General features: G+C 40.9%; 2 protein-coding genes across 3 annotated transcripts in view; both read left to right on the top strand.

The window, feature by feature from the left end:
* The window catches only part of snx12 (sorting nexin 12), a 79,056-nt gene extending 61,630 nt beyond the window's left edge, over nucleotides 1-17,426 (top strand). Inside the window, exon 5 of the mRNA XM_056396603.1 lies at nucleotides 17,417-17,426. Within this exon, the coding sequence (XP_056252578.1) occupies nucleotides 17,417-17,419 (3 nt within the window). The 3' untranslated portion in view covers nucleotides 17,420-17,426. The remainder of the gene's footprint in view (nucleotides 1-17,416) is intronic.
* Nucleotides 179-27,906, top strand: LOC130182054 (phosphatidylinositol-binding clathrin assembly protein-like). 2 transcript variants are annotated; one of them, XM_056396592.1, is made up of 20 exons: nucleotides 179-1,229; nucleotides 9,369-9,511; nucleotides 11,297-11,372; nucleotides 11,826-11,928; nucleotides 12,641-12,734; nucleotides 12,824-12,935; nucleotides 13,465-13,571; nucleotides 14,935-14,976; nucleotides 15,305-15,322; nucleotides 16,810-16,895; nucleotides 17,209-17,311; nucleotides 17,863-17,996; nucleotides 18,282-18,379; nucleotides 18,670-18,783; nucleotides 18,904-18,934; nucleotides 19,079-19,220; nucleotides 20,661-20,684; nucleotides 21,088-21,144; nucleotides 21,301-21,420; nucleotides 23,230-27,906. In XM_056396592.1, the coding sequence occupies exons 1-20, from the start codon at nucleotides 1,100-1,102 to the stop codon at nucleotides 23,242-23,244; spliced, it is 1,749 nt and encodes a 582-aa protein (XP_056252567.1). In that variant the 5' UTR covers nucleotides 179-1,099; the 3' UTR covers nucleotides 23,245-27,906. The 2 variants fall into 2 exon arrangements, with proteins under 2 accessions (XP_056252567.1, XP_056252568.1); XM_056396593.1 differs by lacking the exon at nucleotides 15,305-15,322.
* Nucleotides 27,907-27,955: the final 49 nt, after the last annotated feature.

Raw genomic sequence — 27,955 nt, 5'->3', positions numbered from 1 at the left:
GTGTCTACATTTCATTGGACAGCAGGTAATCAGGGAGAGTTTGCACATCACACTCCGGAGTCTTACACACACATGCACCGAGGTGATGAACCAGCTGATGCCTTGCAAACCCGGGGCAGCCTTCTGCTTTAAGATGCCCTCCCCGGAACCCGAGAAGTGGCCCAATCGCCCTCCTTTCTCAGTCACCTGATTCATGTACTGCCATTTTACACACAAGTTTGACTGACAGGGGGGAAAAAAATCGGAATTGGCCTATCGGCAACCTGAACACAGAAATACACCCTTTTGTGAGAAGATTAAAAAAGACAGGCGATATAAAATAAAAGCGGCTGAGGTTAGATGCAACCAGCGCGGGGTGCTGTGTGGATCAAAAGAGGTGTTTGCGGTCGGAGCTCTGCATAGATTCAGAGGAGAAACCGGGTGAAGAAGAGGAGAAAAAAAAAAAAAAGGGGGAAAGGACAATGCTGTTTTATATCGTCTTTGAAAAATGAGTCTTCGGTCATAGGGGATGCCGCATAGATTTGATACTAATCACCGGTAGTCTTTCGATTATTTCGGATTCAGCTCTCGTAAAGGCGCATCCCGCCGGCATCTCAGCGTTGTCAGCGGCTATTTCAGGGATACATTGCAGCTCACTGTACATTGTCTTATATTATTTTACTGAGCTGCTTTTTGATGCAGGCCGCGCTAATTATACATTGATTTTTTTCCCCAGCTTTTATATATATATATAAATATATATATATATATATATATATAGGTTGATAAATCATTTCTGCAGCTGGACCATCCTGATGCCTTCGACTGAATATTAAATGGTTCCCTGGATGTGACCGTCTTATGTTTTATTTGGCCGCCGCATGAATTCTCCCACCGGATCCTCGTCGGTGTACGCTGCTGTCCTCCTCCTCGTCCTCCTCCTCCTCCTCCTCAGACGGCCGATTCTCGCAGAGGGCACTACCCTCCTCCCTGCCGCTAAAGACATTTTGATCGTCCTCCCCGTTTCCCCCCACCCGGACTCGACCATCACTCCGCCTGCCTCCTCATCCGCCACCTCCGCCACTACCACCACCACCACCACCACCACCTCCTCCGTAACATGTCGGGACAGTCTTTGACGGACCGGATCGCCGCCGCGCAGCACAGCATGACCGGGTCTGCCATCAGCAAAGCCGTCTGCAAGGCCACGACGCATGAAGTCAGCGGACCCAAGAAGAAACACCTTGACTGTAGGTTAAGCATACCATCACTGCATACGGTATAGATAGCCTGCATGCATGCATCAAGCTACCAGCATCTTTCCTCACAAAGGATAGCTTTTATAAACAGCATCTATTATGCTCCCCCCTCTCTCTCTCCCTCTCTCATCTGGTTTGCATCCTCTTTAATTAGGCACCATTACATTCCCTTAGACTAAAATTTGATTTACGCCGCAAAGCATACACTACAATGTATCTGGCCATTAAAGCGAGCAGTAAATGTTAATATATGGCGAGGGGCAAACAGCCAGGCACTATCTGTGCATGTCATTCAGGGGAAATAGGCCACTCTGGTATAGGCTAATCATATTGCAACCATCCGCTTTACAGTGTACAGGCCTATTCATTATTAACGCCACTATCAGCAGCAGCAGCACTATTATCCTCTGGAGACACTTCATAGCCAAATGAATGTGCGTTATTCCTGCAGCATCACTAACATTTTTTCTTCATTTGCAGAATCTCACGTTCAAGTTCACTGTCATGTCCTCTGCTGCAATATTATCATTAATGAATGTGTTAGTGCTGTCAGTCCTGAGGTGCTGAAGGCAGGGAGTCACACAGTATACAGTGTGTACTGTAGCTCTGCTGGTGGGTGTTACAATGAGGCTGTTTTTTGTTTTTTTTGTTTTTTTTGGTGTCAGTACAGATTCTTTATCTCTACATTCTGCTAATTACCTGAAGCAATTATGAACATAAGAAGATTTCTCACATGCAGATTTTTGCCAGTGATTATTAGGTTAGGTGGCTTTTCTGGCTTACTATAATTACTTGACATGATCAATAGAGAGCACGGGTAATCAATGGTGCTGCCAGTCAGACTAGCAGGCAGTCAGTCCAGACAGACAGACACACAGACAGACGGGCACATAGCAAGATGGCTAATCAAGAGAAAACGTGGATAAATCAGTGAGAGAGAGAGAGAGAGAGAGGAACAACGAGGCAGGTCGCCAAACAGCCTGAGAGTCAGTCATCCAGCTACACACCCAGCCAGTCAGCCGGCAAGTTTGGCAGTGGATTAGTCAGTTATGTCCACGGCAGAGGTGACACTGGGAATTCTGGGCTCCCTCACAAGATGTGCCACTGGGCGCTTCAACACAATACATCTAAATCAGGCCTGTATCACTTTCCTTGACTAAAACAACAACAACAAATAAAAAGGGCCACTAAAGCAGAAAACACCCAGTGGGGGGGTGTTTAAAAGGTCCAGAAGCAAGTTCATATGTGCATTTACGAAGAGGGGGGGGGGGGGGGGGGGGGGGGGGGGGGAGCCATTTAATGACTCTTGAATTGCAACACTGGATAATTACTGCTGCTTTGATTTCACACAAATCTCCTTATCTTGATGGTGACCACCACCAAAGGCTAATTATTCAGGATTTCAGTGATGTTACTGCTGTGGCCATTTGTGAGACCCATGTTTTACATTTTGGTTGTTGATCCATCCTCAAGAGGGGCAGTCTGGAAACCCCTGGTACAGGTGGAAGTATGACTATTGACTTCATCTCTGAAGAAAACCAAGCCAATTGATGATTTCAACTAAAGTATAGCTAAAGGCAGATAATATTAATCAGATATAGTGCATCAAGATATTGGTTTATTCCTGTGCTTACTACCGAAGCCGCAGTTTTATAAGAACATATTACTGCAGTTATTAAATGGTAGAAGGTCGTCCACCTCTCTCACCTGTCGTGAGTCAGAGCCTCTCAGAATCTATGAATCAATGTCTCTCAACTCAAGGATGAGAGCAGAAATTCTGAGCATTTACATGATAAAATGTAATCTGTAAAACATTTTATACCTCCGCTCTCAAGGACAATGACATCTCTCTCAGAATGTGTCCATTTATTCTGGTCGAAGTGGTTACATGAGGCATTTTTTTTGTTCTGATCCGACTCTTATTCTGGTCATTTGTGGAATAAAAAGCTCCATGCCAGAGCAGAAACTGTAGGCTTGGCTCAATTCACCCCCCTGGAAGCTTGAATTGATTTTTTTAGTTGAATGAGTGTTTTGTACTTGAGCCATTCAGATGCAGCTGTTCTAACAGACACAGCTAGCTTCCACAATAACACACTTTCTATTTCCTGTTAAGAGGGCCTCTCCTCTCTACCCAGGACATGATATAACATCCAGTTCTCTCCCTGGCATTTATTGAGAGTAGAGGCTGCACTTAAGGTTGGGGAAGGGCGCAGCAAGGAAGTTTGTTTGTAATCAGGAGGACAGTGGCACTAATCCCACAACTGTCTGGGAGGACCTTGGTGGGGAAGGGAATAAAGAATGCAAGAATGCAAAGAAAAAGCAAATGATGTCTACAGCTCTCAGGAGCTCCAGATGAGTCAGCTGTACAAGACTGTGGGTCAATGTCAAGTCTGAGAGTTCAGATATGTGTGAACCACGCTCTCTTCGTGCAGCGCACCCACCGTCGGATTTGGGTCTTTTCTTGTTCAGCTTTAAATACGGTCATAAAATAGGCTCATAAAAAGTGACAAACACTTGTTCTGTATTCTGAGTGAATGAAGAGTGCGTAAAAACCCTCAGCAGGAACTGTGCCAGTGAGTGGAACAAAATCAGTGGCAGAATAAAGTGAAACCAGAACTTCTAGGTTCTGTTACAGAAGCAAGAAGACCTTATTCAAAAACCCACAAGTGTGGTGTGGCTCACTTCATATATTTAGATAAAGATGGCCATTTCCTAAAAAAATTATCTACCATCGTTGTTTATTTCATCTGTCTGGTTTGAGCAACATTTAATGAACAGTATGACCCATAAGGCCCAGGCTTGACAGAAAAAAGAGTCCATTAGTGAGTCATGGGGGTCGCGGTTAGCTCAGACATAGGAGGACAGAAGAGCAAGCGGTCTGGAGGTTTTTTAGAAAGCAGAGATTAGATGCTTAATTAATACAGATAAAAAAAAAATTGCATGCCGATGTAAATTTTCATGGGAGCTGTAGTTTTTTCTGTTTTTGTTCACAATGGTTTCAATGTCTGATAGCAGCTGCTGTAATGGATGCTGATTTGTCTTAGAATATGGAAAATAAACCGCAGGAATATACTTCATTTTTTCAGAAAGACTATATCAATGAAATGCTGAATGAGCGATTGCATTGGGTTACAGACGCGATTGGATCAGAGGCTACACTGAACGTGACGTCACGGCATCGTAAGTCAGAAAAAACTACAACTCCCATGAAGATTTACTACCACTTACAGTATAAAGTCAGTTTTCAAAAATTTTAGCTGTAATATTTCTGATAGAAATGTTAAATAATCAGTTATATTAGATTAAAGCGAGCCACATCACATACTGTTGTGAAAAGCCTTTGTTCCAGCGCTGGATTGTTAGTTAACTGTCAAATGTCCAGATGGTTTTGAATGAGATTTTCTTACTGCTGTAACAGATTGTGGTTTCACACCGGCTCTATAGGATTAAACAAACAAAGATAAACAAACAGAGGTTACTGGCAAAGTTGCCCATCAGTGGGATTTAAAATCACATCCCTCAGAACTAATCCAAGTTTTCTGTTCAGATCAGAAAGAAAGAAAGGACGCCAAAATGCACCTGGGCAGTGATTCTAGATTGGTTTACTTAATCTGAGACCTCTGATAAATACAGACAACATTTCAAGTACCTTTAAAATACACTCAGCTTGTTATTGATCCATCCTTGCGAGGCACAGTGGAAAGAAAAGATGAATAGCTGTGCCATTTCTCCAAATACAACACATGATAAATCAAATGCAATGCTAGTCATTCAGAGTGAGCAAACCCAGGTCTCTTTTTTTCCCCCCTATAGTGTCATGACCTTGACAGACCGGTTGGTGACATAAACGACCAATGTTGATTATTTACTACCTATAGCAAATGACGAGCATGACACACAGAGTAATGGGATTTCACTTTCACCAGGCAATATTCTGCATGGCTGAGATAGTAGAGAGTGGCAATAGAAATTTATCAGATATAGAATAGTAAGCACGCCTAAAAATGACCTTCTGCCCTGAAAGCACAGTCTGTTGTGTTATTCAGCACATGATTACTTTGGTTGCGAGTCATGGCTATAATTGCGTTGTACCATAAATGTATGCAAAAGCAACAACAAAATGTGTTGACGGTAATCACAAGCTTTTTGCTCCTCAGAAGCCACATTTATGTCCTTTCACACACACACATTTCACATACTTTCCCATAAAGTAAAAGACGACATTGAAAAGAAGTTGAAATGACTCACATTTGGTCTGACGTGACAGAAAATAACAAAATGAATGAGAATCAATGAAAACCCCTACACATTTACTCCCACATCTACTGTATGTGTCGGTATAATCGCGTAGTCTTGCAGTTCTGTTTCAGGTCCTGAAAATGACTCACTTTGCATAAAGCCAAGGTCTTGAACAAAAAATGTATTACATTTTACAGTTAGTCTCTTTATGAGGAGAACTCCCTCCAGACACACATACTTTAAAACACTCATCTTGTATTTTTTATCCTAACTAGCATTACAAATGTCTTGAATTTAATTTGAAGACACCATGTTGTCATATTATCCTTTGTATAAATGTTTTCAAACTCATATCCTAAAGCTTAGTTGTAATTGTGTTATTGATGTTGGACTGCAGTTTATCAATAATCCCAGTTGGCAATCATGCAGTCAATACTTCATTACATCCCTCTAGCTATCTACACCATCACATGTCAAAGAATACATTCTGGATGATGTATTATCACACAGAGGAATATATAGAGGTGGGCTCTATTATTTAGGTACAAGCATATAATAGACATATGTGCTTTGCAATTATTCAGCTAAAAGTAAACAATAAATTTAAACCTGAAATAACTGATGTTTTTTGCCAACACTGACATATCAAACAGCAGCTTAACAAACATCCAGCAGTAACACAACAACATTATCATTCATTTGGAGTCATGTTTCTGGCCACCTGATGAATATAAGTTCAATTTACACTCTCTTTTAGCTCTGTTTTTGGTCTCAACCAACTCCTGAGGGAAACATCTGGATCTTTAGCAGCTAAAAGTTCCAATATGTTCACCAGCTAGTCGCTAACTCTGTCTGTCTGCCGTGTGGTGATAGGCAGGTTATGTACAGTGAGTACGTACAGTGGGTTTTAGGAGCTTTTTCTGATGAAAACAGCTGCATGCTGATATTGAAAGAGTCGCTTTATAAATATGATAATAGCCACTTTAAACAAGCTTTGCTAACCGCCCCTTGAGCATACACAAAGTGGTACTACATGCTAATGTCAGCATGCTAGCATACCCTTTTGTCGTCGTCCTTTAGTACTTTTATAGTAGTCATATCAGTATCAGTATCAGTATCTCCACCAAGATAAACAGTATTTCTCGTTGGTGAGCATCTGAAGAGACAATAAATAAAATATTGCAGCTGACGTGAGACTAGCCAATTTACCCAGCAAGTTAGCTCTCAATTAACTTCCCTGAAACATTCCACGGTTCTCTGTAAAAACAACCAAAACCACATAAATTTTAACCTCTGGTGCCACCAGGGCAACAGTTTAAGGATCACGAAAGTCTTTAGGATCCATCCTCTGGAGACCATGAATGTCTGTCTTAATTTCACGGCAATCCATCCAGTAGTTTATGAGATATTTCAGTCAAGCCCAATGCCACGGACCAGCACTGTCATCTGCAGCGCCATGTTGCTAGCATGGTGAAAAAGTGTGTGGCATGTCCACTTTACGAGCGCATTTATGTGTGTTCACTTTTGACAAGAAGCATTAATTAGTTTGAATCAATGTGGTACCATTAATTATTGAGCCTGAAGGAAACAAACACACAAACAAACCATTAACGATGTGAAAGCATGACTGAACGCCACCATTACGACACGCGATTGCTATATTTATGCCCGGAGATTTAATTATGAGACGGGACTTTCAAAAACACAAATTCAGAATAAAAATAGAAATATATGAAGTGGTGATTCTGGGTTTGTGGCTACTTTTGTGTACAGTCAGGTGTAAATATGCTTTATAGTGATGTAAATATCAATTTTGATGTTAGTGTTGCTTTACATGGATATTTTTTCAAAATGTGTTTGGGAATCATTTTGTTCATTGTTTTCTACACGTTTCCACTTTCAGATATTGGATGTACTCAGACCCTTGACTAATATTTGGCCTTAAATCAAGGGACCAAATGTCATGACATTAATGCTGTAGAGTGAGACTCTGACAGTCTGACTGCAGTGATAATTCATGGCATTCAAAGCTGCGCGAGTCGATAAAGAGTATAATCAATATTGTTGCAGTTATTACCGGCCGTGTCGCTTTCATGCTCAAAAATAACACGGAGAAAAGATGAGCAGGATTGAAACATTAGCTGCAGTGAATTGCTGGTGCTTTGGGTGCCTTTGACATTCATTAAGCATGTAACTGTGGTATCAGCCGGGACTCTGTGGTATCCAGCGTTTCAATGGGCGCAGAAAACATCACACAGCTTTCAAATAAACCCTGATAACCTCTGATCCTGTGAAAGAAACAGACTGAGGATTTGCCTCAGAAAGAAGTTTTCTCTCAGTAACTCTGCCCACAGCTTCTTTCTCTGTCTGTCTTTGAATACAAGTTCACTTCCACTCACTCCCCCGAGGTTTCACTGGCTGCATCACTGCCTTTTTATTTTAGTTCCTTTACTTGTATCATTACAGTATTGCATTGTATATTGCCTTTGTTGGTGGTGTGCTTTTCTTGACCATCTGTTGGCAAATTCAACTAAAATTTCCTCCCATCTTGATTTTTTTTTTCATCTGACTTTATCAACTTTGACATTTGTTATTTTCTCACTATGTTTTAATGTTCCTTCACTAAATGACATGTGGTTTGCACCAATATTACCTGTAATCCTATTCCTATCTCAGTTTTGCCAATACTACTGAGCAAAAATATTGAGATAACTGTAATTGGTTTATCCAGGAAAATAACTTTCTGTAACTTCACTTCTTGAATCACAGCCGGAATAATTTCTCATTTATTGATTTGCAGAATATGCAGTATACAATATATAGCAACAGGGCACATAAGAAGGAGCATATTTGTGCTATTTAAAGCTTGGTTCTTTTACTAGGAGTCAGTAAACCTTTGAGATTAAACAGATGCTGAACATACTTTACATTTTGATCTTTAGCCAAAATCCTTAAGGAATTTAGGGCATTGTTCCTACAATATGTCCCAGTTGTACATTTACTGCTGAATTCTGAATTCTGAATTCTGAATCACTTGTCATCTGTAATTCACTATTTTGGGGATATATTGTTGTAAATATAAAAGTGGAGACTTATTTCTCTGCCTTTAAAAGAAACTATCCTGTTTGCATGTTAGTTTTTTCATTTTAAAAACACATACTCCGCCTGCCATTTGTCGGACCTCTGGATCCGACACACAGCAGATCACTGAGCTATTTCTCTTTTAAAATGTGTTTCACATTTGCACATTTGCTTTGAACAGGCAATTTACACTCTGGGTGTGAGTCTGAGAGGGTAAATGTTGGGGTCAAGTCAGATTTAGTCCATCAGCGCTCACAAAGATGCTCTGGAGGAAAATTCAGATTCATTATTCATAATCAGTTTATTCATTTGATGCTTTCTTTTAAAAATGATGCATCTCTTGTGCTGATTGTGCTGGATTAGAATTGACCTTGTAATGTAACTTTCTTCTGATTGGATGTTTTGTTGACATTTTGGTGGAGTAGGTAGGTAGAGCTGCTGGATTACAGCCAGTGAATGGATTTTTTGATATAGTAGCCCTGGTTCTAATTCATCTGTCATTTGTTCATTGATTTGTGTGCTGATATTGAGTGAGTCAAAAATAATGCACCAGTCAATATGACTTCATGAGCTCGCTAAGGTTATAAATGATGGTTTTGGCACGTGGCTGTTGCTTTTATTCACAGTGACTCAATGTACATGAACAGGAGTTTGTGGACACAGTGGTAAAACCTGCAATTTAACAAATGATCTCTAACTTGGCCAAACACCTTTATCTATGATTCTTGTTTTACTAATCATTTATTTATTTATTTACTTCTTTTTTCAGATTCATTCATACTGTTTTTTGTTTTTTTTTCTATCCTGCAGACCTGATCCACTGCACCAATGAGATGAACGTCAGCATCCCCCACCTGGCAGACACACTGCTGGAGCGCACAGCCAGCAACAGCTGGATAGTGGTTTTCAAAGCGCTCATCACCACACACCACCTCATGATGTACGGCAACGAGGTGAGCTGAACGCACCGATGTATGGAAGCCCAGAAAGGACAAAATGAGAAAATAGTAATAGTTTAAAATAGTTTATCGTTTGGACATAGCAGGCTTGTTTTACTGTGATCAAAACAACAAGAGAACAATTATTTTTTTGGATAGTCGTACACAATTATTAGGCAACAAGTACTTCACCTTCACATTTAGAGTTTTAAGGTGAACAGGTATAAGATCTGTTCCTAGATAGCTTTGTTTAGTTAGTGGTAACAGTGTTAGACTGCAAAATAATAGTTTATCAGTTAACTATTCAATCGTTTGGATAGAAATCTTATCAACAACATTTTAGACCATTTATTAATTATTCAAGTTATTTATCAACAATAAAATGCCAAAAATGTACTTTATTTACTACTCACTTTGAGGATTTGCTGCTTTCTTCTCTGTTTACATCACTGTAAATTGAATATCTTCCCTTGTGATGGGAATTCTTTTATTTATTTTATTATGCATTCATTATTTCATAAAATGAACAATTTGTCTATTTGTGGTGAAAACGATAGGCGGATGGATCAATAATGAATTAGCTGTTGTTACTTGTTGTTACTGCATCCCTACACTAGATGACAAACTACCATTAAAACACTTTAAAATGGGGTCAATGAGTGGATGAAACAAAGACATTTCCTGGACAATTCAATGCTCTGCACAACTATGTCTCCACACACACAAACATGAGAGAGAGAAGCCGACGCACGGGTCATCGACCTATCCAGACACTGACATTTCGCTCACCAGGTTGCGGCAATTTCTCTCCAACTCTTGCAGCGAGTTTTCTTTGAAGCCGTATCTTCCATGTGTCCAACATGGACTGATGAAGTATCCCCGCTGACATTTCAATGGCCAGTGTGGCAAATTGCCTCTCTCCACTGTTCGCACCACGAGAGCAACAACCAAAAACATCAAACATGTTAAATGATGAGCGTCTCGGACTAGAAAGAGAGGCTGTGGCGGCAATTACAGCGGGCATGACGACCCACTCAAAGTGTGTAAAAGCAACAAAGCTTTTAGTGACACAAGTTGTGACATGGTGTTTTGAACATTTGTCTGGGATGCCTAAACTGGCTTTGGCATTTTCAACCTGATCTGAAAAAATATGTGGTTTAAAGCACCATGACGTGACCATGACTTTATGTCCTTAATGTGATGTATTTCCTTACAAAACAGGACACTGGAATGGGATTATTGATTACTCTATGCGAATGGTATATCAGTTAAAGAAAGAACATGATAGGAGGGGCATATTGTAACTTTACTGGTTAGAATTTCTTTTTAATACCGGGGCAGGATGAACCAAAACTCACCTGGAAAGTCAGCACTTGATATTCCAACTAGGAAACCAAACAAAAATAATGTTGCAGATGAACACTGACAGATCAGGGCAAAGATGGATGGTTTCAGTGAAGGATTGTTATTGTAAAATGTACAAGCAGAACTTCCATTCTTCAAGATGCTGCATTATCAGTATTGGGCATTTGATTTTCTGCAAACGTCAGGTTGTTGTGAATCATGTGATTAGCTGTAACTCTACTTACGCAATCGGCGTCAAGCCCAGTTTTCCAGTGTCCATTTCATTACTTTCAGTCAACAAGCTTCTGAGAAAGACTTGTAAAGCTTCAAATGAACTCTTCACTTGGCATGGCATACACACTGCCAGTGTGTCAGCGTGGACATGACTTGATATTGTCGGGGAGCAGTAGCAGATAAGACACTAACCCTTTCTGTTCTCTCTTTTTTTTCTGTCAGAGATTGATGCAGTACCTTGCCTCCAGAAACACACTCTTCAACCTCAACAACTTTCTAGATAAGGCTGCACTACAAGGTGATTTAATGCCATTTGGCTGTTTGTAAACTCAGCAGTGCTGTACGTCCAACAAAATGACTTTATGTCGCACTCTCCCCGGCTCTGTAACACTATCAATAAGCCAATTTCAGAGCCTATTTCAAGGGGAAAGCCAGAGACCAGAATTGCAGGGCTACAGACAAATACGCTCTTTATTTGTTACAACAAGCTGCTGAAAATGAAAAAAAAACAAAACATGCTCAGTGACTTTGTAATTAAACGTTTTCAAAAGTGAACATGAATAAATAAATAAATCTCGAAGTAATGTGGTGCCAGGGCCTGTTTGACACATTGAGAAAAGCAGATTGCTCATAAAGAAGTTAGTACACTTCATATGAAAAGGATTATGGGTTCTTAACCTGATTTGAAAATAGGACAAAGTGATCAGTTACTAACTGCAGCGCCCCCTCTCTGCCCCCCTCCCTCCTCCAGGGTATAACATGTCAACTTTCATCAGACGCTACAGCCGCTACCTGAATGAAAAAGCCATGTCTTACAGACTAGCAGCGGTGGACTTCACCAAGATGAAGAGAGGGTAACAAACACACACACACACACACACACACACACACACACACACACACACACACACACACACACACACACACACACACACACACTACTGACATACATGTCATGTATACATTGGGGAATTATGGGTAATTAACCAAAAAGGATGATAATAGTTGGACCAATTGTATTTATATTTTCAGGCTCTACTACTACTACTTGTATGGGATAGTTAAGACATCACAAACATTATCTCTTTATGTCTTGTGTTTTCTTTGTATTTTATTTTACAGCATGTTAGTCAATGTGCTTTATAAATAAACTTGATTTGATGTGATGTGATTTGATACTACTATGTAACAAATAGATTCAGTATTTTTCCTTAAAGTGAGCCTGTGTAACTTTGGCCACAAGTGGCGGTTATGGGATAAAGGTAAAAACAAAAAAATGGTAATAGGTAATGTTACATTAGCACAAATAGAAAAGAGTCATGAAGTAAGTGAAGTGAAACAGTAACCACCTACAAACCCCTGTGCAATGGTTATAAATTCCCCATTTTAATTAGCAGGAAGAAGAATGTGTTGTCATTAATTTCAAAAGTTACATAGTTTCTTAAAGATGTGTTTATTTCTGTATTATTACTTCACCCTTTTGGGTTTAAAGGCTTGTTTTAAAGTCCTGTGCGTGTGTGTGTGTCGCATTTGTGTTTGTGCGCATGTGTTCTTGTGTGTTGCCAGGGCTGAGGGTGTGATGCGCACCATGAACACGGAGAAGCTGATTAAGACTCTGCCTATCATTCAGAACCAGCTGGATGCACTGCTGGATTTCCAGGTAAAACATGTGACTGATACTGGATTCTGAAAACCTGTATCTCGATCTGATCTCACACAGCGTTTTCCCACTGTCTGTCCCTCCCCCAGCCTAACTCCAACGAGCTGACCAATGGAGTGATCAACACAGCTTTCATGTTGCTCTTTAAAGACTCCATACGGTTGTTTGCTGCCTATAATGAAGGGGTCATCAACATGCTGGGTAGGCTCATCTCTAATGAGGTCAGGGATGTATTTATGGCGTAATGTCCCCCTGATGTCGAGATCACAAGACTGTGACTCCACTCAATCCTTCTTTAGGGGGAAATCAATTTTTCCTGCTACTATCTCTCAAAGTTCAATTAAAGACTATAAAGATCACCTTCTTTCCTCCCATTAATTATTAAGCCAGCGAGGAGGAACAGACCATCAGACTCTTTGCTATGAAGTTCATTAAATGATTAATTACTTAATTTACTCGATTTATATAGTGACTGGGAGTCTATGTAGAATTTATTTCATCACTGGATCTCCAGGCATATCAGGATAAATCAATAACAGTTTTTTTTAGCTTTTTTTAAAAATTGTATTCACTTTTTAACATTAGCATGTAGCATCTCAGTGTGTTAAATTAAATATTTATAAAGTATTTGTCGCCGATCATCAAGATAGAAGTGAACATTTCCCTCTTTTTCTTTTTTGGTGAATAAATAGTGACGCTCTTACACTGATTGTGGTCTTCTGATACACAGAGAAATACTTTGACATGAAGAAGAACCAGTGCAAAGAAGCTTTGGAGATCTACAAGACCTTCCTCAACAGGATGACCAAACTGTCTGAGTTTCTCAAAGTGGCAGAGGTAATGTCTGTTCGTCCTGCTGGTCCTCATCCTCAGGAGGAGGAAACAGAGTTAAACACCCCTGGAGAGGGCGGGAATATATCTGTCTGGAGCAAAACTCAACAGCCTCTTCCTCTAAACTTGTTTTCTATGTGAATATATAAATATCCTTTTTTAATTATCTAATTTAAACTCCACTCTAACCTGTTGAGAGTTGCTCCAGACGTCTGTTACCCTTCGGATCTGATTTACGGTCGATATTTTCCAAGCTAAAACTGACCGTAGATCAGCGTCCGGGGGGCTTCTTCTGCCTAATCTTCCAAGTCTTTTTTTGCATCTAGATTTTCTCCTGTTTCTGTCCTTCTCTTACCCTGACCTGGGGAGGGGGTTACTCCGAGACAGTGATAAATGGCTGAGTTTCAGCCAATCAGAGAGCCACTCATGTAGAGCTTCCAGTTGAGGGACCCCTCGCGTGCTGCCTGTTCACATGCCTGCACTGCATGCCCAAGCAAGCTCTTCTATCTCTATCTCTGTCTCCTCTTCCTCTTATTTTTATTCCCTCCCTTTTCTTAAAGAGTATGGTTTTCTTTCTTTATTATGGCTGTTATCCAATTAACAGTTGCAGTCCTTGCTAGGCTTCACAGTGAATATCAACAGTTTTATCCACTGCGTAGCATTATCCCGTGCGCCATCTTCAAAGGCTTTCTCACTGCTTGGTTTCGTTTCCCATTTGGAAGAAGGTTTGGGGATCTCGATCCAAAGAAAAGAAAAAAAAAAAAAAAACTACAGACTAACGTTGACTTTAAGGACCCATTCATTTTACCTGTCTAACAAAATGTGTGTTTGTCTGTTTGTGTGTCATCTGTGTCCCTCCCTTCTCTTTCTGTTCAAAGTCAACATTAGTTGAGTGTCTTCCTTTTGGATGTTTCTTACCTCGCACAGTCATGTGACCTGTTGTCTGCCCTCTCTGCCCTGCCTGTACAGTCAGTCGGTGTGCTCAGCATTCATTTCAAACCAGTCTCCAGATATCAGTGTGCGCGTGTGCGTGTACTTATAAGTGTGTGTGCGTGTACATATACTGTATATATAGGTGTTTGTATGCGTGTGCATGTGCCCTCCTCCCCTCCTCCTCTGTTGTCTTTTATTTGTTTTCCTTTCCAGCCACTGCATGAAGTAATGAATGCTTGGGTTTGATTCTTCTTTCTCCCTCCTCCTCTTCCTCCTCTTCCTCCTCTTCTTTCTCCTTCACACGCCTCTTCCCTTTTTTTACTCTGTGGTCTGTTGGGTTTTTTGGTTTACTCCTTGTTTTATTATTACATTGGGTTTATTTTTATTTTGCCTCCCTCCTTCCTCCCCTACCCCTCCCTCCTTTTTTGTGACACAGCGAGTTGGGATAGATCAGGGCGACAGCCCCGATCTCACACAGGTCAGTCTACATCTCATCTCAATCAGTCAATCAACCAGTCAGTCAACCAGTATATAAATCCGTCAAGTCAATCCCATAATGCTTCATTCTAAACGCTCCCGTTCCCTACTCACCCTACAGACCTGCCCACACTGCAGCTGCCCCGTCCTCCTCCTCTCTTCTTCACTCTCCTCAACTCCTTCGCTTTTTCTCCTTTTCTGTCTGAACAGAGTCTAGAATAGAGAGGAAACAATAAATGAAGACCTGCAAATAGCCTTGAAGCATTTTTTTCCCCATAATGCATTAGTGCAGGGATTTCATTTTTTTTCTCCTATCTGAATCTTTGCAGAACAAATTTTACTCTGAGGTAAGATTTTAAGATTTTGAAAACAGCATTTCTGCAGCTGACTAAAGTTTTTTTAACCTCTTTTTTTTTTTTGCATATTTCTATTTTAAATGTCCAAGACTGGGGCTTAGTATCTGTCTGAATTTTTCCCCAGTGTAAATATCAAGGCTTGTCTCTTCACTCAAAGGCTTATCATACAAATAAGTCAGCACAGCTTCATGGAATAGGTTTTTTGCCCTCATAAGCAGTGTTCAAATCATTCTCCTGAAAAGATTATGTCCCTTTGCATTAGCTGTGGGGAGAGCAGCGAATGGTTTCTATTAAGTAGGTTTCTGCAAATATGACTTGGATAGGTGTACATAATGCCATCATAAGTACTGCATATCATGCTAAAGGCCTCAAATGGAACGTATCCTTTTTTTTAGTGGAAACATAATTGGATGTTTACAATATCACCAATCATGTAACAAAAAAGAGAGAAGGGCTGCCTTTTTTAAAATGAATGTCATGTTTGTAGTGCTTATGAAGACCTTATATGCCCTTATTCAACAACATAGTGACCCATGCCTATACTGAGCTCTAGATATGTGTCTGTTTTACTTTTAAACTTTTAGCATATTCTAGATTTCTCTGAAGAAGGATATCCAGAATTCGCATTTTACTCTCTTTCCCCCTTAAAATAAGTATATGAGAAATCTTTTCTTTGCTTGTTGTGTTTGCATTGTGTTCTCTGGCGCTGAAATGTGAGGCTCTGGGTGAAAACCGTGGTATCACATGTTGTCAAAATGAACCCATCCATCCTTTTTGTTTTCCAGTAAAGAGTGCCGGCCAGCTGCTCAATGTGTATACCTGGTTTTTCACCAGACGTTTACATTTCACTGAGTTAATCTCCTTGGCTTCCAGTGGGATTAAAAAAAATATGGTTCTCAGCTCCTTTGTTTAGTTGCTACTTAATCAAATAAAATCAAATGAAAGCAACGTTAATCAGACTTTTAACCTAAAGTGGAATCCACGGGTTAACTCTTTAATTTTTGGATTGTGATTTTCTTTATGTGTATGCGTGTGTGTTATGAGAGCGTTTGTGCACTGCTGGCGTCTGCATGGGCTCGTTAGATGGTTCAGAGATGTGTTTGTTGTCGTGTTTCTCCTCTGGAGCCCTGCAGTGATGATGCTCTAATCTGCCCTGACCTGTCAGTCCCGCTGTGGACTCGCTTGCATGATCCGGGGCTGATGTGTGCATGCTGGTCAACCAAACCTGATGAAACCAAATGCAAAAAAAAAAAAAAAAAGTACACAGAGCTGTCGTAGAATAGAAGACGAATCTGAAAGTGATGTCTTAATTTCGCTGCTGCTTTGTGTGTGCGCGTATCCAAGTGTGTGAGATCAAATGAGGGGTGTGACGAGAGGGGGAGTGAGAGAAAACAGTGTGTCCCACTTTGACTGCTTGGCTGTGGTTCTAATATTACCCCCTCACCTTCCCACCCCTTTACCCCCCCCTCCGACCTCAGGCCCCCAGCTCTCTCCTTGAGGCTCTGGAGCAGCATCTAGCCTCTTTGGAGGGAAGGAAGCTGAAGGACCTCTCCACAGCCAGCAGGTATGATCAGATTAGAAAGAAGCTCCTCAGATCTGCTGCACTATATAATATTAATATTAATATTATATAGTGCAGTCTGGAAGTTAAATCAGGGCATCACCAAAGTCATTAGACTTCATCATCTGAAGCCTGCCCAAAATTTCATGGCATCTCATATTTGTTAATATATTAAAGTGTGAAGCAAAGCAGTGAACAGACAGGCCGACACTGAGATGGATCGCCACAAACATTCATGTTCCCCATAGGGTGAATCCTACTGACTTGAGTGATCTCCTGACGTGTGTGTGTTTGTGTGTGTGTGTCTCACCCTCAGATCCAGCACCTTGTCCAGTGCAGTGTCCACTCTCTCCAGCACTGGGATCTCTCTCAGCCGTATGGACGACAAGTCAGACGACAACAGACTGCAGCAACACAAGGCGAGACATTTGCGAGACATTTTTAGACATTTTAAAAAAAACACCCACACACACATAATGTAGAGAGGCGTAGAGAGCTAATACCACATATAAACAATACTGTACTGAATGAAACCACATTGTGATTATTCCCAGTGCAGATACCTTTTTTGCAAATCATCTGCTTGTATGTGAGGAAACACACTGAAATTGTGTGAGCTGTGTACACACAACTGTACCCTCAAGTCTTTTTCTTTTTTTTTTTGTCCCCCACACCGTTGTTGAAGTTGAATGAACAAGAGCATTAATCCTGCTGTACAGTGAAATACATTGTCTGTACCTGGCTGCTGGCCCACAGCATACACAGCTGCACAGAGAATAGAAATGAACTGAAGTCTAAAACACCTTCTGCAGTGTATTTTTCATTCAAATAACGAGGACACGGGGAATGGAAATAGTTATAACAGCTGCACTACTTAATATGAGAGATATTTGACATCCTCTTTTTGTTTTTCCAGAGTTTAACATTCTTCAACAAGCTCAATCATTTTCTGTTGATGTTTTCCACGCAGGAGGACGGTCACAAGGCGATAGACATTCAGACGCCCAATGTGTCACCCAGCACCCAGTCAGTGGGCAGTGCCAACAGCAGCGGAGGGGCAGCAGATCTCTTCTCCAACTCACCCATCGTACCCGTCAACAACCAGTGAGTCCGTAGTCCCATGCAGTGTAAACAGAAAAATGCTATGAGGGAAAGGCTTTTTTACATTGTAGAAAGACTCTTTTCTTGTTTCCTGATTTGTCTGCGAACAGTAGCTTTCAGTTTCGTTGTTTCATTTTATCCCTTTATCCCAGTTCTTCAACAAGAGACTTCTTGCTTTTTATCTGTCACAGTAAATAGCATTTTTTTTTTTTAAATGGACTTTTCTGGTTGCATAAAAATGAAATGAGAAACACAACTGTGCTCTCCTCTCCCCTTTCCTTCCTGTAGTGTGCCAAACCTGACCAGTGAGCTGTTCACCCTGCAGCCAAACTTCACCCCCATCCAGACCACACACACTGTGCCCAACAATAACAATGCCTGGGGAGGTAGGACCGCATACACAACCAAACAAACAAACACACACACATATAATCATGCAAACGCACAACGAAGCGTGCAAATAAATGCCCACTCACGCAGTCACACACACACACACACACACACACACACACACACACACACACACACACACACACACACACACACACTCACACACACACACACACACTGCTCAGGGCTGGATAAGCTGTGACAGTAACGCCTAGTTGCTTCATGCTCTTGACTCATTTCCCCTCTTTTCTCCTGTCATGTTACCATGGTAACCTTCGGATGTCAGGTGACCTGCTGAAGCCAGCCCCACCCACTCAAATTCACAGCCCAGGAGCCCCGTTGCACTCTGGGAAAATGCTGCCCAATGATTTGGACTCTTCATTAGCCAACCTCGTTGGTAGTGAGTACACAGCATCTCTGTCCAAATATTCAGCCATCACCTCCATTTTTCTGTCCTGTTATTCCTGCTTCCTTTCAGCTGATGTTTTGTTTGTTATTGTCTTTTTTCCTCTTCTCTCAGACTTGCAGTTTGGGGGGACGCCAGCTAAAAAGTGAGTGGCTTTTCCTGAGTTCAGCAAAAAACTGCTGTCTATCCAGTTTTGTCATATGATCATGATTTCCATTTTGCATCATCTGTGTACCTGTAAATGCTCTATGTTTATGTGTGTGCGTGTGTGTGTGTCCGTGTGCATCAGGCCGGAGCTCCAGTGGAGTCAGCTGGTAGAGAAAAAGCCAACAGGAGGAAGTGGCTGGCAGTCAAAGGCCATGTGCACCAGCACCAACTGGACTCACACCACCCATCCCATGGCACCTGCACCCATGCCCGTCCCTCAGATGGTAAATCAAAAGCTACATTCATGTGGTCATGACGGGTGTGTAGGGGATGTCATCTCCTCTCTGGTGTTTTGAATCACGTTGGCTGATTAAACATGAGCATATACAGACTTGATTGGCAGTTTCCTCATTCTCCTGTTAGTCATGAGTGGGACAAGTGACATTATTGTCATTGGGTTTCCTCCAAAACCTGACCAGTGCAGTGCTGATTTATGCCTACTGGGCTTGACTTCACCATTTCAGTCCAGCACACAAAAGAGCACATGCCACTTATGTCGACTGGAACTGATGGCTGTGTGCAGCTATAAAAGAACCGTGTGTACTATGAGCGGTGTAAACAAGCACATATTTCACACGGTTTGTTGCAGTGGAATCCAGATGGAAAAAGCTACTGTAGTGTCTCTGCAAACTAGTAAAAGCTATGAAAGATGGAATTAAAGTTTAGCACTACCTTCCTCTGTTATACCCGCCGCCTCATATGCCACCTGCACACCATTTAAACGGATTTTCCTTCCCTTGCCTTGTCATGTTTGGCTGCAACTTACTTTTACTGATTCACCTGACAGTTATTTTTTTCAATTAACGAATTAATCACTTTGTATATAAAGTGAGAAAAGCTTTTTTTTTGCTTGAAAAATTCTTTAAATGATTATTTGATAATGAAAACAGTCAATAACTCATTTTCTAATTGATTAATTGTTTTAGCTCTGTTACGAGAAAATGAATCACCTTATGTAGTGAATTTCATTCCATGTAAGCTACACAAATCTTATGAAATAAAAATGCGAACACACTAGCAGCACAGTGAGATTTCTGGCAGTAACAAAATAGAAACTTCAAAACAAAATCAACCAAACATTTAACTGTCTATATTATAGAGAAGCAAGTCTGTAAATTGGTGTTTTTGTCAGTGAAGCACTTACTCACAGAAATCTTTTGAAAAATAATTGTATTCGGTGCAATCCATCATTTTGTCAGTGAAGTCAATTTCTCAAAAGGATATATCTCACTCTGGATTGAAAATCATCATATACACCTACACAGTGTGAGACCACTTTCAGACTTTCAGACTTTTGGACTGTATATATGGCCTAATGTATCTTTGTGCTGCAGCTAGGGCTTTTGAAGGAGCTCCCAAATGAGACTCTGTCCTTTAGTGCTCCGCTCTAATTATCTACACGTCTCTTCTATTCAATCTGGTTTCATCTTTTAATTTTCAACTGATTGACCTCTCAACTCAAACCGCTCATTTATTGAGCAAATGGCTCGGAAAGCCGGTGGCACGACTTGAATAGAAAGTAGAAGTGAGTGGACCATGAGAAATGGACAAAGGTCTGGTTTATCTTCTCTACCCATTTGGAGAATAGGCACAGGCATGGTTTTTATTGTTGTATGCAGACATGTTAAAAACTAGTCTTTCTTCTTTTCTGTAACCCTCCACAGAACGGGATGATCTATACTGGCTATGTAAGTACTTCTTTTCACTTCACCTCCCCCTCTCTCCTCTTTTTGCACCTGATTTCATCCTGTTCCTTTGCTTTGCTTTTATTAACACAAAATGAACTCTTTTGCTTGTTGTGCTGCCTTGGGATTGTTGTTTCATCCCAAGCGGTTATTACAGGATGCAAATCCACTACCTCAACTCATCGTTATTAAATGTTGCAACTCTCTTTGTTACTTAGGATTAGGTGTCTTGGTGGATGCAAACAAATGCAAATGTTTGAGAAAGTAAAAATATTTCTGTCTTTATTTGAGGGATATCTTTGACAGGTTAGACATGTGGCTGACAGTATCAGGATTATGTATGTAACTGATTTTTAGGTAAATACTGTATTGGCTAGAAGGTGATCGTTTGTGTTTTTCTGCACAGGCTCCAGCACCAGTGGCTTTTCCTATGACGACACCCCAAGTGCCTGTGTATGGAATGGTAAAGGACAACAGCTTCTAGACTAATCTCAGTCATACATTCACAAATCTTTCATTAATATGCTGCCGGCACTGGTCTAAATCTAAATCCACATTATCCTGTTTATTCCCCACCTCCTTCTTGCTCCTCACCTGCACTGACCTGTCGTCTCACCAGCTCCCTCCTCAGATGAGTCATCAGATGGGGGGCGTTCCCATGATGCCCCCACAGCCTGTCATGTACAACCAGCCTGTCCTGAGACCTACCAATCCCTTTGGACCCATCCCGGGGACACAGGTAACACACACACACACACACACACACACACACACACACACACACACACACACACACACACATTAGTTTATATGCCATGTAGTTAAAGCAGTAGTTTTAGTGCTATTATTATGGGCCCATTTTGAAACTTGACTCAATTCTGTAGTATGTAGCTTAAAGGAACAGTTTGACATTTTCAGGAAATGCTTAATTTGCTCTCTTGCCATGAGTTAGGTAAGAATAGCAATACCACGCTAGTATCTGAATAATAAACCATAAGGTTTTTGTACGGATTAAACAAATGAGATGTAAAATGTTAGTTAGTGAGCTTTAGAGGTGCAAGCAGGTGGATTTTGTTTCCTTCAGATTGAGCCAGACTAGCTTTTTTCCAGTCTTTATGCTAAAATAATCTAACTGCTTGCTGGCTGTATCTTTATATTCAGTGTACAGACATAAGAGTGGTATCAATCTCCAAATATAATTCTCTGCAAGAAAGTAAAAAAAAAAAGAAAGAAAAGGAAACAACATATTTTTTGAAGGAGCTATTTTTAAGTTTTGCTAGTGCTACATAGCCAGCGTAAGCATTAACAACTGTTACTTAGCAGTCTGAAAGAAACATTGTGAGTTCAACATCAAACATTCCTTTACTCACCAAGAGCTGTCTCCAGCGGTGGAAAGCCACATCAGTGTTGACTCTTGTCTCTATCACGTCCTTTCTTCTACTGACGTTAGCACGCTAACCAGCTATCCCCGGCCCGTCTCGCCACTTTCCGATAGCGAGTCACTGTAACCTCTAATCTGCCACAAAGACGTAGCGCTGCTCAGAGGACATATTATAACCTGTTGTATTATAAAGACGACGATGGCTGAAGCTCTTGTCAAGCAACAATCACCACCACCTGCTCCAAGGCAAAAAAAACAGCAGCAGAGAAAACTTTAAAATATTAACTTACAAAGGAGCCGTGTGTTATGTTATGACAGAAACCCCTATGTTCGACCTGAAGCTTTCTGTTTAACACCCACATAAACATGAGGTTCTTGCCTATCTCCTCTCAGGAAATCAGTTTGGCTTTCAGTAAATCGAGCCATGCTTAGTAGACAATAAAAAGCGAGAAACAACTGAAACTGAAATTTGACTGAATATTGGGCTGCGCTTGCTTTTATGTTTTGGAATGTGTAGCTCAAATGGAAGATGTAGTGTTATACCTAGTTATCTCTGGGCTGCTGAACACTTCTGGGAAATGTAGGAAATTTCCAGCTAAAGCAGAAATAGACAAGGTGCAGAACAATAAGAGCAAATAAGACTAAATTAATTTATTCAATCTGAAAATGGCTGGGATGTATTGCATATCCTAAATTGGTATAAAAAAAAAAGAGCACAACAACAACAAATTGTGGAATTTTCCTTTAACACTAATATTACATCTATACTTCATGTCTGCAAGTCCTCTGGAACAATTGATATATTCATATATAGCTATTTGTAATGATTGGTAAAAAGCGCTCAAGCTGTGGACCCCTGTCGAAGCAGCATGAATCATGCCAGATAATTTTAAAATTGACCAGCAAGTGTGAAAAAAAAGCGTTTTTCCCTCTGGGTAATCACCAGCTGATGCAGCCGCAAGACTCTCAGTAGAGTAAACAAGTGGATTTTGACCAATTATTCAAAACATAACAGAGTAATATAATTGCTTACTTAGCACTCACGCCCCTGAGAAGCTGTTTTCTTGGCACTGCGGCAGGTAATATGCTTGTCAATAGATGCCTGATCACTTGATGAGGTGTTTTGTTGAACTAAATTACTCTCCATTCTCACCCCGTCCTCTGCAGATGCACTTCATGTAGGGATGATGTTGTAACCATGGCAGCAAAGCTGAGAGAGAAAAGGCAAGAGGAAAGAGATGGAGAGAAAGATTCCAAGAAAACAAATCCAGAACCAAATCCAGTGCAGGAAGAAGAAAGACGAGGACAGAGAGGAAAAGGGAGGGGAGAGGAAGAAGGAGAGAGGACCAGAGGACGGATAAAGGATGAAATGCTGATGTCTGTTTCTGTGTCGACTGACCCTCTAATCTCCTCTCCTCTCCCCATGTGGCTACTGATCTCTCTGTCTTTGAATCTATAATGCTGGGGCGCCAGAGGCTCCGCATCAGTCCCACTCATCCTCTGTTTGATTTGCCAATTCAGATGGCGAATACGACCTGTGATGACACTAGAAAGACTGACAGCTCTATGGAAGTGCAAAAGCTCTATCGCCACTTCCTGACCTCCTCATCCAGATAATTTCCTGTATAAAAACTTACCCACTTCCCTCTTCATCCCACAACTGAATCAAACTCGGGAGGACGCACGTCTCTTTCTCTGATTGGATCGTTTGCTGGCACTTTACTCAATGTGAACTTTGCCAAGGGTGTATGTCTGTGTAGGTGATTTTAGCATCTTGTTCAGATTGGCAGCGTGCTGCATCAACATTACCGTTTGAGTCTTTTTATGAGCTCCATTTGTTCTGAATTGCCAACTTCACATCAAGAATCCGACGTGGAACGATAATTAGCGGGCACGCTTGTGTGTGTGTGTTTGTGTGTGTGTGTGGATGGACGTAGCTGTGTAGGGTATGTACTGTATGTTTCTTTTGGTATCTGATGTCATTAGTGTTGCCAGGTACCAATGTGTTACTGCACTGGAACTAACTGATGAAAGCACTGAGCCACACCCAGGCATTGCATTTGGATGTAAACAAACCTCTTACACTAACTTTGCTACTTGGGGATGTGCTGTACACACTGTATTTTTGTTCTTTTTTCCTCCTCTACAGCTGTGCAATATCATGCAACCCTGTTACCGTCTTTTCCACCCATCTGTAGCCTGTTTAGAAGCTGTTTCCTGCTGTGGTGTTGTACCTCTTGTGTGTCCACATCAGGTTTCTGTACAGAATTACGTTTTCTTTTGGGTTTTTTTCTATTTAACTTGTTCTTTTATACCCGTACTGCTCTAAAAGTAGTGAAAAATGCACTGAGAGCCAGATAGAGACGTGACTGGATATTACGGAGGCGATTCTCAGTCTTGCCAATCAGAAATGGTCTAGCTCCCAAGTGTATGATGTCCTCCCTGTCCTGAGCATTCGTCCTGTCCAAATTTAGTCTCTTATGAAGTCCTGGATAAGGGTAATTACCGCAGCAGATGTCTCACCTCCACTTGGAGGAATAAAAGACATTGCTAACACAGTGATAGGTTTGTTAATGTAGTGTTAACATTTGTGGACAGGATAGCTAAAGGTCAGTCAGGAGTCCAATGAGGACCAGACTGTCGGAAAGCAACTGAGGGTAATGTCTGTCGATCACGACCCTAATAACGCCTGCAGTGACGACATATAGATTAATTCAGACAGCTAGAGGCGGGCAGGCTTTAATGAGACGTAAAATGTTAATGTGGCTTTCCTCGCAGATCCAAGGTCAAGTTAGACCCACAGACAGACGATATATATATATAAAAATATATATATATATATATAGCACAAACCTTCGAAGAGGGGACAATGCTCTGCTGCACAAAAACCTAAAACCATTGCTGGGATGTACAGTTGAAAGGGGCAATAATCGATTGGGGATGAAGTCGTTTTCTATTGATTGTGTCTGTTCTATGTACATGTACTGTACGTGTGTTTGTGTGCACATGCCTTCCCATAGAGATAAACAGGGTCATGTTCCTCGGTAAGAGATGAAAGGTCTCTAGCGAGCTGGTAGCGTGTACTAACTTAGCAGTGAGTGTTATTGTGACTGTGTGTCAGTCTGTACAACGCAACATCAATTTAAGGTGGCTCTAGGATCACTCATCTGCTGAAAAACGCAAAAAAGCCCCAAGTCATCGGACCTGGAACCTCAAAGTGAATCATAGGCGAAGCTCTCCAGACAGCTTGAGCTGTGCAGGGTGGTGATTTCTAACAAAATCGTCAAGAGAATTGCAACTGTACGGTGGTGCATCGTTACAATCCACCCTGGAACTGTTAACTGCTGGCTTTGTGAAAAACCAATCTCCCTCTGTACCTGCAGCTATGACTCTACTACCAGCGGAGAGAGACTTCTGTGTTAGAAATTGTCACCAAGCAGACAGATATTCTCTGAGGTTTCTAAATAAGATGCCAGCTGACATTTGGATATCTCCTTTGGAAAATTGTTGTTTCATTCTCCCCCATTATTCCTCGTTCCAGTGGTTTGTCTTTCTCCGTCAGCTGAATGCTCTTTTCATTGTGCACTTCATTCCCACGACGCAGCTCGATCCATCCTGGGCCAACCTCTGACTGTTACTGTGTCCTCTGTATATAGGTAATGCCGTTCATGTGTTTTTAGACGTGCTCTCTCTGTAAAGTGATTGAAGCCCCATTGGATGACGTTACTGTACGTGGGACAATTTATTGCTGTATCTGTGTTTGAATGGTTGTATTTTGAAGGTGTCTTCATCCAGGGTTGGGTGGGGGTGGGTGGGGTTGATGTTTGTGATGTTTGTGTCCATCTCGAGGAGGAAGGGGTTTGGGTTTGGGGGTGGGGGGGGTGTCAAGGGTAAACTATCACAACTGGTCTATACCAAGAGTGTCTTCATCAAGGAAGTGGACAGGACAGGGTCTGTCCTCTTCGAAACAGGAACATTTTTTTGCACCAAAGTCATCATCAAAGCGCAGCTTCTTCTTATTCAAGGTCATAATGGATGGATGATATCAGAACTCAAAAGGATTTTTTTGTTCTTTTATTTTTAGAGACAAAAAAACTGTCTTTTTTTGCATGATTAAGTGTCGTCTTTTTATTGGCTTGTGTGCCCGGTAAAAGCATGACCATTGTGTGAACTCTCACTTACCGGTGTGTTTGGAAAATGTTAAGGAAATTTCTCCATGAGATTTTTTACTTACCTCTTGACATGAACGTTCATTGACATTCATAATCAACTGTTTTACAATGAAGGGTCTGTAACTGTTTGAAGGCTGCCTCGCATGCAGAAATGCAACTTGCAAGTAACCCATCAAACTTCAAACCCAGTTACCATAACTGCATCTTTGTAAAACACCATGGATGTCAATGCCAGTTATCACCTAGCTAGCTAGACATTGCAGTCTTGTAAAATCGCTCTTTATTAAAGCGTTGCTATTTTCAATACGTGTGTTTGAATGCTCGCTCCTTTTTCATACTACGCCAGCAGCATCATGGGAGATAGTGATTGAAAGTCAAAGTACTGTAATATGTGTTTGGTCTGGTCCACATTGTGTGGTGTTTTTAATGTGTTTGCTAAGTCTTGTCCTGTCTGTTGCAATCAAATGGATTTATTAGTTCCCAGTCATTCTTTAAAGCACAGACTGGTTTCCCGAAACCAGGCTTGGATTCAATAGAAGCTTCAACTTTATTTTGAGACGATTTCAGAAAACCAGGCCAGAATGTGTTAAAACCTGAACAGGGGGTTTTGAAATCAGCTACATAGTTTTCAACCCTACTGTTTGAGTGCAGATGGGCAACATTTCCATCTGTCAGTCATGTCTCTGCACACTATATTTTTTTGTAGCCATAGTTTAATTATCAAGAATATACCTATCCTTACTTTTCCTCTACCCTGCTAAATCAATGTAAGAGACACAGCATAATCACTTAAAGGCAAACTAATAATTATAGTATTTAATCTGGGATTTAGCATTGGCAGTTTGAGAAGACCTGCTTCAATAGATGCGCTTACTAGAAAGTTATTTATCTCTAATATTCAGTTTTCCTTGCCTCTGCAAAAAAGTCCAATAAAAGGCAAAAAATCTCTGCCCCAGTATATACGCAAATAGTCAGCGCACACAATACTTTGTACACAAAGCATTGTGTGTGCTGTACTCTTAACTTGACAAAAAAGAATGACACAGGAGGTGAACATAAGTCAAGAGGTACTTACAATAATGGGTTATTTGTAGTCTTGTATTTTCCATAATGGAAGACTCCCAAGACATCATCATCTCCTGACTCAAGTGTCTGCAAATATTCAACAGGGATCCTCACAAAATAGACCTTTGTATTCATCACTGAAGCTACTTCATGGACTAATCTGGCAGCTGGAAACCAGATATACATGTTAGCAGAGCAGAAACTGCATTTTCATGCTGTTAGGCCAGTGATCTGTGAATGATGTCTATGCAGTTTCATGCTCCACCCTTTGAACATTTACATACATACTGTAGGTCTACTCATCACATTACCTCAGTATACTCTCATTGTGTATAATGTATTCACCACACTCATTCATTACTCTAGTGTGCATCTGTAAACTGTTCATTGTTGTTGAGGCCATGAAACTCAGCAGTGTCCATGCAAAAGTCTTGTTAGCAGGGAGTGAGGTTCCATACCCTCAATTTCTTCTCATTTTCTTTTTTTGTATATCAAAGTGATTGAATTATCAACAGGTTTGGATTGTTATCAAATTATTGGTTTTTATTTGAAAAGCATAGGTTGATGTTTTTGGAAGAAAATGGAATAAAACGTCATCTGATGCTGAGCTCTAATAGAGTTATTTGATGCCTCCTCCACAAACACGTTAAAATGAA

Source organism: Seriola aureovittata, chromosome 15 (genome assembly GCF_021018895.1).
Source record: "Seriola aureovittata isolate HTS-2021-v1 ecotype China chromosome 15, ASM2101889v1, whole genome shotgun sequence".
NCBI classification, from domain to species: Eukaryota; Metazoa; Chordata; class Actinopteri; order Carangiformes; family Carangidae; genus Seriola; species Seriola aureovittata.
Note: the sequence above shows the minus strand (reverse complement) of the source record. Positions and strands in the feature narration are given on the sequence as shown.

What these genes read in the sequence shown, in the direction of transcription:
- LOC130182054 (XM_056396592.1), top strand. Translation starts at nt 1,100, where the DNA reads ATGTCGGGACAGTCTTTGACGGACCGGATCGCCGCCGCGCAGCACAGC. An exon ending in GACCTCTCCACAGCCAGCAG is followed by an intron (nt 16,896 to 17,208) that starts GTATGATCAGAT and finishes TCTCACCCTCAG; the next exon opens with ATCCAGCACCTTGTCCAGTG. An exon ending in CAATAACAATGCCTGGGGAG is followed by an intron (nt 18,380 to 18,669) that starts GTAGGACCGCAT and finishes TTCGGATGTCAG; the next exon opens with GTGACCTGCTGAAGCCAGCC.